This window comes from Dermacentor silvarum, chromosome 8, assembly GCF_013339745.2.
Source record: "Dermacentor silvarum isolate Dsil-2018 chromosome 8, BIME_Dsil_1.4, whole genome shotgun sequence".
NCBI lineage: Eukaryota > Metazoa > Arthropoda > Arachnida > Ixodida > Ixodidae > Dermacentor > Dermacentor silvarum.
The window spans coordinates 31,038,910-31,050,188 of NC_051161.1; the positions used below are offsets into that span (position 1 = coordinate 31,038,910).

An 11,279-nucleotide genomic window follows, 5' to 3' on the forward strand; every position below is an offset into this window, starting at 1 on the left:
TAGTGGAGGATAAACTTTTTATTTCTCCACAAGAAACATAAATTTTATGCTTCAAAGTTGGACGATATGGGCCCAGTGCAATAAAACAAGCTTAAAAAACTGCCTTTTGGCCTGTTAAATTTGTGATGTTGACAAGGTAGACACACTCTTTCATTTTTATGACAACTGCTATGCAGTACTCCATGAATGCAAAGAGTACGGGAAAGTCTTAAACATTGCACTTCTCCACATCCATTTCAGTGAGTAGCACACCAAATGTGACTTTTCAGCCCAATGATGCAAGATGCATCCACCAGAATATCACTGCACCTTCTCATAGGCTGCCATCAGATATGTCTTTGGCACAAAGCCCACTGTTCCCTTGTTGCCCCGTGCCTTGGCAACCCACCAGGAGTGCTCGTCGTACTCTTTGCTCACAACTTTAAGCAAGTCACCACGTTTGAAGGAAAGTTCATCAGGTTGTCCTGCGTGGCAGTCCCAGATGGCCTGGTACCAGCTTTCATAATCACTTGTCACTTCCTCGTCTGTCTGGCTACTTGTCTTTGTGTCGTCAGAAAAGTAGCTTTCTCCGTCTTCATAAAGCGGCTCCTCTTCATCTTCTACAGCAGTCATGGTTGTCTGGCCTTCAACGTATTCATACTCAAGTTCTCTGTCTGCCTCAGACGTGATTGGCGCTGATGGGACACGTGTCAGCTCCTGACGAGGACTTGGTAAAGGCAACTTGCTTGCAGATGACTGCGTAGGTGGCTGGCGCACATCTGCAGCATTTTCGTGGTGCAAATCTCCAGCTGTAAAAAAGGAAAACTTGTATTGAGCAAAATTCCTTTCTTCCTCTCTGGGTACCAAATGCTCTGCATTTGTTTTTATAGTTTAAAAGATGCTGACTGCCTATTCAAGGCAAATATTGCATACATCTGTTAACTTCTACTACTAGTTTTCTGTTAATAAGATAATTCCACATATCCCAACCCTTCTTGATAGGATGTATTAGAAAGTCTTGAAAGTTGCCTGTATGTTTACATAAAATGTCTTTTTTATCTGATGAGTCAGGCGATTTCAAATCAATTTTGCAGTTATGGTGACGTAAAATTAATGGAAATTGACTGTACAGGGTTAAAGCCCCTTCATAGACGTTTTCGCTGACCAGGTTAAGTACTACCAACCTACCCTCCTCCTCCACACCCCTCCCTCCCTCACAATTGGCACGTGCTTATGCCCATTTCCCTTCAGCTTCTGGCGTTAAGCAGAACTTACATAGTCCAAGTTTCTGGTTCCAAGCAGAAGCGACATATCATTGCTGCATAGAGATGCAAGCATGCAACAAGCAAAAATTCAGGAACCGGATATCCTGGAAGCAAGACAACCGGAAACGGAAACCCCGGAAGCAGAAACCCCGGAAGTGGAGCTGGTGTTAGCAACAAATCAGGGAACAGAGGTGCACCTCAAAGGTTGCCACTACTTAGCAAAGGTGGCGATAGTGAATGGATGGAGGGGCTTCATGCAGGGTAATTCATAAAAAAAAAAAAAAATTCCATGCATGAGTTTGTTTCAGATAGAATTTTATGCTTCAAAGTTGGACGATATGGGCCCAGTGCAATAAAACAAGCTTAAAAAACTGCCTTTTGGCCTGTTAAATTTGTGATGTTGACAAGGTAGACACACTCTTTCATTTTTATGACAACTGCTATGCAGTACTCCATGAATGCAAAGAGTACGGGAAAGTCTTAAACATTGGGCTCCAGCATATATACTTCAATGTTGTTTTAGTAGACTCAATTCAGTAAAGATATGGCAACAATGACTTCTCAATGCATGTCTTAGAGATGCAAGAAAACAAGAAAACAGCAGCTACACAAACTTTGGAAGTTTTTTTCTTCCAATCCCTTTAAGATGTCCTATACCACACTTTCTCATAAATGCTCCAGTAGGTGTATTTCATGATGTCATACATGTTCACACATACTTGAACTAATCCTATGTAACCAGGGGAATGAATATGTGGGCTGCCTACCACACCTCTGATTTCACGGAGGGAACATCTCAAGTAATATTACTGTGACCCACTATGGCAGCAATTTCGAAAATAGGTGTCATCCCACCTAAAATCAGTGATCAAACTTCTGTGAATAACAAAACCATCTAAAGTCCGAAAGTTGTGTCCCACATGCACTTCTTTTGTAATTAAACCCTGAAACATGATATTTCATGTTGCTGCCACACTGCTTCACATTTGGGTGTCTGAAGGGAAAGATGTGCTACCAGGTCAACATAGCCATATATCAGCTAACGAATGCTCCTGCATGTGATGAAAACTACTGGTGTGTGAAAAAGAAAAATTCATAAACAGTCAATAGGGCAGTTTGTCAAATGTGGCTTTCAAGCCCAATTATAGATCACAGACAGCATGATCAGCTCTTGCCAAGTACTGTTGCCAGTTTAAAGAATTTTGTGATTGATGTACCAGATTTTAGACTTTTCTGGCAGTAGGATCATGATTTTAGCAGAATACAAACTTTTTAGTACATTTAGAATAAATTTTTACTTGGCAGATCCACAAAAACTTACGTGGGCTCCAGCATATATACTTCAATGTTGTTTTAGTAGACTCATTTCAGTAAAGATATGGCAACAATGACTTCTCAATGCATGTCTTAGAGATGCTGAAATGAAATGTCTGATAAAATGAAATGCCTGTCTGTACGAAAAGTCATTTCAACACCTTTTGTTTCACAAGGGATTCAGTTTCCATAGAAAAGTCAACACATGCTTACTTATCAAAAGTGCAACATCATATAGATGAACAGACCTCAGATGTACCTTTCTACTAGCATCTGTGGCATTGCTATCATCAATATGAAATACTATATAGTTTACTATGCCTAATCACCACATTTCATGTTCTCATTAAAATTATCTTTAGTTCACTTAACTGTTAGGCAGATTATACTAGTGGACTTTTAACATTGCTTTCACTTGCAGCTATATTCACACAGCCTTGTTTTCAGATATTATCGTGAATGCCCTATATGATATTCCTCACAGGTTTTCAGACAATCTAGTTTCTTCTTTTCCTCACACCTACACTTGACTGCCAGAGCATAGGCAGAAAGAAGGCATCAGTCAGGTCTGTGGTTATTTGAATTGTAGATAGATGTTGTAGACATGACAAGCTTTAATGAATAGTGGGAGGATCTTATTTATATTTTTTTTTCTGGCAATAAGGCATAGTCTGATGAAAATTTTAAAAACACCCTCCAAGTTGAATGTCTCGCAATTGATCATCTTATGCCCACCCCTCAGACCAAATATTGAAAAGCAATTGTACACAATGTGAAGAAATGCACGTGGTTAGGTCTCTTAGGGACATTGGCAAACATTTAGCAATTGTTATCATGTGTGAGTATGTTAAAATAACAGCCATGGCCATTAAAAGCATTCTAATGTTGGCCCCAAACATCCGAAGAAAGGCTTTTATCTTCTCAAGGTGGCTAACACAATGAATGCATCCCATGGAAGTATTTATGCTTTGTATTTTGCTTAAATACTTAACACATATGTTCCCCTATGAGCAATATAAAAAAAAATTATATGACCACATCTCTATTGAGTGACAGGAGCACTGGCTAAATCTGGACGAGTGGACAAATGCTCATAATTTGTACATAAGTCACTCACTGCGTGAAGATAATCACATCTTTCTTTGTTCCAACATTTATGAGACATATGTATGGGTTATCTATCCATATGTATACCTGTCAGCAAAATAAGGCCAAGATGATGTAAATGGACCTCCGTTTAATGATATCCTATGATCAAAACAAGCACTGCCAACACCACAATGGCTTCCTGTCGAAGCTTCAGAAAACAGCTCGTCACAAATTCCACCAAAGAACTATCTACTTAAGTTATTACATAAATTTGCTTTTACGTTACCTAAGTATCAAATTTAAAATTACTTTCTCATTCATTGAGCTATTTTGGCCGCTACTGATTTTTAAGTTCCCCCCAAAAGTATACTTTGTGAACAAAATGCTGTATTTGTTTGAGGACAATACTTTAAACAGATATTTCAAGCCATCTGCTTTGTAAATGCGATTTCAAGCCATCTGTTTTGTAAATATGATGTGTGGTAAGATGTTGTATGCTGTTCTATGACAAATGTTTTTTTGCTGGCAAGCTCAAAGTAACCTTAAGGGTGACAGATAAACACTTACATGATGTGGATGCAGAAACTTGACTGTTCTTTTCAATGGCCGAAATCCACTGCTTCATGTCTTTTGTGTTGAAAGCAATGAACTGAAATTCAAGATATATAATAAGAAATTTTAAAAGTGTAACAGCCACAGTTGGGCCGTGCACATGTGGATCCCTCTCAAACCTTTTAGACTCTACTACTGCAGGTACAAACCCAGAAAACACGTGGTTCCATAAATCTGACCTTCAGGCTCAGCCAAGGTCAAACTTGGACTTAGCCTGCCACTACCAGCGGCTGCTGCAAACACCGCATGGGCGCCCATATCTTGAAAGCAATCTGCGATGTGAACAAAGTGCGCGGTCGCCTGGGCCTCATCTTCAAAGCGATCTGCGATGTGAACAAAGCGCGGTCGCCCGGGCCTCATCTTCAAAGCGATCTGCGATGTGTACAAAGTGCACCGAGTGCTGGTAGCTTCGTATGTGCTGTGCTTTCGACGCTTAGTTCGCGTTGAAGTGAGATGCTGCAAGAAGGTCAATTCACCCGTTGCTGCTGCCATGCCGAGCAGCGTCTGTGTGTTGTATTGTGGTGCAATTGTAGATGCAGTAGTTGCTGACGGCATCGAGCAGTGTCTGTGTCCAAAGCAAGCAAAACTGTGCTATCGCTCGACAAACTTGGTTTAATCGCGTTCAACCACAAATTTTTAAATCATTTGCTAGGTGCCATCTACGTAGATAACACTAGATAGTTGTCTTAACTGCAGGCTTGATATGATGAAGCATTATCATTCACCTACAATCTGCCTACAATGAAGGCGCACCTACTTTCCTGTTAATATTTTGTGCCTGAATAACACACCCATAGCAATGACATGACTTTGCAAGTATGTTTATGAGTCAAAATGTTGTCCAAGGATCCCAGTGAAGCCCTGGAATAGGCAGCCTTTGTCTATATTCTATGTTCTTTTGTCATGTTGTAGAAATGAATTTAAAAAATTGTCTGATTAACTGAGAAAAGCCAGAAAAAAGCCACCTATGAACAAGACAGTTTGTGAAAACATGAAGCCCAACGGCAAGCTTAATACAGGGTGACTTGGGCAAGCTTAATACAGGGTGTTTCAGCGAACACTTTCAAAATTTATTTAAAGTTGCCTGTGGCAGATATCCCAATTCTAGTTAATGAGCTGGTCTACTCGAAGAGGAGGACATTACTTGCACAAGAAATTGAAATGCATAATTGACTAATTAACACAAATTGACTAATTAAGTTATTACCTAATTACTTGATAGCCCATATTGCAATTTACAAATTGTAGCCGTGGAGTACGCAAGGCAGATCCACTTGGAACGAATTCTTGGGATGACACTAGTTTCGAGATAATTTCTGAACGTTGTGGAGAAATGCATTGGCGTTCCAGTTAATTTTGTGCTTCATTAATTAACTGGAATGCCAATGCATTTCTCCACAAAGTTCGGGAATTAATATCTCGGAACTGGTGTCATCCCGAGAATTCGTTCCAAGTGGACCCGCCTTGCAAACTCCACGGCTACAATTTGTAAATGGCAATATGGACCATCAGGCAATTAGTTAACAACTTAATTAGTGAATTTCTGTTAATTATTCAATTATGCATTTCAATTTCTTGTACAAGTAATGTCCGCCTCTTCGAGTAGACCAGCTCATGAACTAGAATTGTGCTATCTGCCACAGGCAACCTTTAAGAATTTTTGAAAGTGTTCGCTGAAACACCCTGTATATGCCTGGCTATGAGTATTAAACAATGAAGCCTTCAAGGAATGAAAATTTGCTGCTAGGAACCTGGCAACGATTGTACAGTATTTTACTATATCTCTCCTTGTTTTCTGAATATCTACGAGACTTCAGTGTCAAGCAAATTTGGAATGAGAGAAAATCACCAAATAATGCAACACAATATTCAAAGGAGGATACAGCAAGCACTTAGCAAAGAGTACTGTACAGCGAGCAGTTCACTGCTTGGAAATTCTTGATTTTGTCTAAAAGCATAGTAAGGCACATCCAGTTAAAAAATCACCGCCCCTTCCACTTCGTGAAGATGGTCGAACAGTGAAGCTGTGTTAGCCACACCGAGTGTTATGAGTGTTACATGTGCATGTGTTGCACGTGATGCAATTGCGTAAAGACAAGTAAACACAGATCTACAACAGGAAGTTATATTATATTGAAACGTTGCGAGAAGAGGCAGTGAGGATACTCAACGAGTTTCCAGTTCTTTGGTCAAAACTTGCCGAGCCGCCACCTGAGGCATTAGCTGCAGTCACAGACACTGTGCACGTTTGGCGCAAATACGGGGAAACGCATACGGTGTTGGCAGCAGCTCTACGCATTGCGCGTTATCCGAAAGGGCGCGCCGCACAGAAACACGTTCTGTTACCACCTCTCCTCCTTGCACTCAGCGCGGCCTCTCATTGGTTGCCTCCTCCCCCCAGTGTGTGCCCTCTCATTGGTTGCCTCCTCCCCCAGCACGCCTCTCCTCTTCTGCTGGTCACGTGACCTGCCCTCTTCCGGCGCGGCTCTCATCCTCTCCTGGTCACATGACTTGCGTGACGCTGGACAGATGGCAAAGGGCCGACTAATAACAGCTCCGCTGTTAAAATAATAATAAGAAGAAATAATTCAACTCTAACCTGATAGGTTTTCTTGCCAGGACAGACAATTTCAAAGGCAGCATCCTTCTTGGAAGCATCTTTGGAGGCATAGACAAATGGTCGTGCCTCGTACATTGTCAGTGCTATCTGCCCCTTCTGACGCTTGTCAGTTGGCTTCTCGTACAGGAAGAGGACGCCATCCCGGACAGCACACCAGCGCTTCTGGAATGGACTAAGCAAGCCTCCCAGCCTCTCTGTAGAAGACAGTAGAGCCAATGGAGGGGTGTAAAAGTTATCAGCCTGAGTTTACATGCAAGTTCTAGACCTGTGTAGCTTTAAATCAAATCGAGACTGAACACTGCAACAGAGATGCTGCTAGCTGTAACATGCAGCGCTTCAGCTTACTAATTGATAGATGTGTGCACAAACCTTTTCCTTTTTTCTCGAGGAAGCCTGTCTTGTCAGCCTTGGACATCTCACTTGCTGGTATGTCAATAAGGGGGCCTGCAATGACAGACATTTACATTTTTGTAGCAGACGTGGTCAAGTCCTGAAAAACTAGAAAGAAAAGGAATGAATTAAGATAGAAACAGAGTCAACATGTATCATACTCTTTGTCTAATTAACAAAAAAAGCTATGTCGAGCTTAATTATGACTTCTCGCCATAAATTTTTAACATGCATTGGAATTATTAGATGTGTACCTGTTTGGCTGTTTCTTTTGTAATGCTTTTGCTTAGTGTTCTTATATGTAGTTGTCCCTCCCTTGTATAAAATACTTGTTACCTAAGGATAACACAAGTAAATAAGCCAACAAGTATACAGCAAACAAACAAACAAAATTGACGTGCCATCCTGGCCCTGCGAAAGTGGATGGCAAGTCAATTCCAAAGCTGTTCTTTATAAATGAAAACGCACACACACACACACACACACACACACACACACACACCACACACACACATATATATATATGTGCGTGTGTGTGTGTGTTTTTATATATGAAAAGCTAGTGACATCACTCCCCCTGTCACAAGCTGCCGCGGACGGCAGCTTGCGCAACAGTAATATTTGCTGGGAAAAGTATGCAGGGAGCGCTACCTGCTTCGCGCATTGTTAGCAGGAGCGCCTTATCATCAATTATGTGGTTTAGATACTTGGTTTCCGCATGATCTTTAATGAAACGAATCTCGTGCTGTATGTTGCATGCATGATACCAAAGAATGTACTTCAATCACTGAAGATTTTTTTTCCCGTGAGGATGCCACCACCACTAAAAAAACAAGCCATATATAGGCTAACAGCTTTGCTGTAAAATAATCTAAGCAAATATTGTGAAGCACCAACAATTGTGGCCAGCTCATTGAATTGCTTCCTGTCTATGTGCTTACCATCCTCAGTCTGTTCTTCAAGCTCCGATGAAGCCCTTGACAAAGCTGCTTTTGGTGGTTTTGCAGCTATTGGTTCAGTCACCTCCCCAGGGGTGCTTTCCAGTAGCACAGCCTCAGAGTAAACATAATCTGTGAGAAAAATAGAATTTTCATGCTCAGTACATGTTAACAGAGCTATTGATAAAGTAAGCAAAAGTGCAGTTGATACACTGCTTCAACGTACATGCGATTTAAACGTAAGGTACAGCTAGAGCACAGTGCCCAGACAACACAAAACATCCTGTGGATGTCCTGGAAAGAACCAAATGTCCTAGCTTTTTATGGGATGTACTAAGGACGTCTACAGCACCATGCCCACGATGAATTTTAAACACAACATCTATTGCTGGACTTATCACGAACCTAATATCCGAGCAACATCCTCAGTAGGATATTCTCAGGGCGTTGCTTACAGGTGTGTTTATTTGGGAGCTTTATGCTTGCCCGAACGAACTTGAGTATATAACCAAAAACGAAATACAAACGGCACACTGCAAAAAATTGTTTATTAGTAGACTTTTGTTTTAAACATTTTATTATTACTATTACATTATTATTATTGTCCGTGGTGTCCAAAGCGCACCTTCCACCGACGGTTCTCTTGCAGTAACAAAAGCAGATCTTGAAGGCTATGCTATTGTAAGTGAGTGCATAGGTGGTGCTGCACCTGAGGTAGTTCTTTTAATACCGAACTGCTTTTTAATGGTGGCAAGAAACAACAAAGACACAACATTTCTGAGATTTCAGAGCCCTATAACGGAGCCCTACAACATGGGTTCCCATATCCAAGCTGCATCATGCATATGTTAATCCAATTTGTAAATAATGATCTGCCCTCTAATTACAGTGTCAAACAGCAGTGCCTTGGAACACGTCCTGACATCATCCTAAAATGGTACTACTTGGGATGGGCAAATGAACCTGATCAGGGGACTTTTAGGATTTTAGGTGCAGGACACCCTTAGAATGCATGAATGTCCTGATGCCGACATCCCAGAGACTTACTCAGGATGCCTTTGCGTTGTTTGGGTGGGCAAATTTGATGCTTTATTAGGCCATGCCCATGTACTACTATGCAGTAGTTATTATTGTTGCCAAATTATCAGCGAAACCGTACAGTAACGAACAAATAGCGCTGCTGTGATGAACCTTTCTTATATCAAAACGAGCTTCACCTATTGACCCGAGTGAAAATTATTTTAAACATATGCACGCGCACGCGCGCACTTTAAACACTGCATAACTTGTCGCGTTTATGAAGTGCTGCTACAGGCTCCCCATAGCACTACAGGGAGGCTAGCGATGCACGTACCGTTTGAATCGTCAGCGGTTGTCTGATTCTCTACTGACACCTCCCGCGGCGCCAGCGCGCCTCCAATCTGCATGTCGATGTAAGGATGCGGGCTTGAAAGAGGCCGAGGAAGTTTCCAGCCCTGCATTTGCTCGGCGCTTGTAATGTCGAGGGACAGCAGGAGACGTGGATACTCCTGACATAACCGCTGCAGTTTTAGCTGAAGTTCCGTTCTTGCCGATGACGCGGCTGGCGACAGCTTCTCATTCTGCAAATCTACAGTTAGGAACGCGTTGACATCTGGAAACAATGAAGTGTAAATCATTACCATGCGCGATTGTCAAAGAAGTCAAAGCATCAGTACTGTCGTCGCGAACTTTTAATGCATGATCTACCTCACCACACCCCGTTACGAATAAAAGTGCACACGACAAACCTTTAACGAACTCTCGCACTTGGTCGTTGAACTTCAGCATGATGGAGCCGCAAGTTGACCGTGCTTAGCTTGCGACGTTATGTCATCTCTTCATACGAACGCGATGCGTGACTGTGTGTCACACCTAGTTGATAGCAGACTTCCTTTACTCCTCCCTGATTGCCTGCCCGACCAACGTTGACCCAACCTGCCTGCAACGGAAGCTACGAAAGCTCCAAAAGGAAAACACGAAAACAAAACCAACGAAAGTCCTCCAGTTGTTTCGCTGAGCCGCATCCCCGTATCTGGTTCGTATTGCGAAAGCCCGTATTGCTGTTTCGGTGTGGTCTTCAAAGAAGGAAAGAGTTGCGTTGAGTCCTAAGTTTCACCAGTAGAATTATCGTAATCTTAAACGCAAATCGTTGCAAATGTGTAACGATGTACCAAATGCAACGGATGAGATTAGCTCGTTGTTCAAGATTTTTCGTAAGCGTCGGTGGTATAGTGGTTAGCATAGCTGCCTTCCAAGCAGTTGACCCGGGTTCGATTCCCGGCCGACGCACGTTTTTTTTTTTTTTTTTTTTTTAAATTTATGTCTTAAATAAGTTATTTACACAAGGTAAATCAATGGCTAACGCTTTGAGCAACCGTACTCTTTGTTCTAAGGAGTGTGCGAAGAGTTTTTTTGAAACATGCATAGTGAACGATGACATTAATACTTTTTTTTCGTTCTTGCCCCCCCTCCCCTCCGCTTTGTTTTGCAGTGAACTCAACTGTGTCGCGCGAAAATCTGTGGGAACTTCGATCTATTTTGTTGGAGGAACGATACCAGCTGACAGCATTTTCCATGGCACGTAAAAAAATGTTATGGGACCTGACCATAAAAAATTCGGGAGATCCAAAGCATATTCTCAATGAACCAATGTATATAATGCAACGTGTAATGCAAAATTACGACAGAGAAAAAAGGAAAAGATTAAAAAAAAAAAAAGCAGTAGCATAAAAATGGAACTACTATAATGGGACAAAGATACTTGGTGTAACACTGAAATACATTGCTAGCAAATCTTGCCAGCTAGGGGTAAGGTCCCTGATAAAAACTTTTTTTATCTAGAGGCCTTAACCAGGGGCAGCCTAAAGTACTACATGGTCCAAAGATCAGCTGCCATATGAGAGGCCCAAGTTCAGCAATGGATGCTGGCCAGCCTAACTTAACTGATGTTTGCCCATCAACATAAAGTCTCAGGGTTGCTACTTAATTGTTGTAGCTAGTTACTGTAAATTAGGAAGCGCTCTTCACATATGTGTTAATAACTGCAGTTGG

The 11,279-nt window shown here is 41.7% G+C and overlaps 1 protein-coding gene and 1 non-coding gene across 2 annotated transcripts; one reads left to right on the plus strand and one right to left on the minus strand.

Annotated features, from left to right (window-relative positions):
* On the minus strand, positions 1 to 10,192 carry LOC119460953 (src kinase-associated phosphoprotein 2-like). Its single transcript, XM_037722099.2, has 7 exons — positions 9,977 to 10,192; positions 9,562 to 9,840; positions 8,211 to 8,339; positions 7,249 to 7,323; positions 6,859 to 7,073; positions 4,215 to 4,296; positions 1 to 788 (listed from the first exon to the last, which is right to left on the minus strand). The coding sequence occupies exons 1-7, from the start codon at positions 10,014 to 10,016 to the stop codon at positions 301 to 303; spliced, it is 1,308 nt and encodes a 435-aa protein (XP_037578027.1). The 5' UTR covers positions 10,017 to 10,192; the 3' UTR covers positions 1 to 300.
* Positions 10,193 to 10,445: 253 nt separating this feature from the next.
* Trnag-ucc (transfer RNA glycine (anticodon UCC)) lies at positions 10,446 to 10,517 on the plus strand. Its single transcript has one exon. It is a non-coding gene; the product is annotated as a tRNA-Gly (tRNA).
* Positions 10,518 to 11,279: the final 762 nt, after the last annotated feature.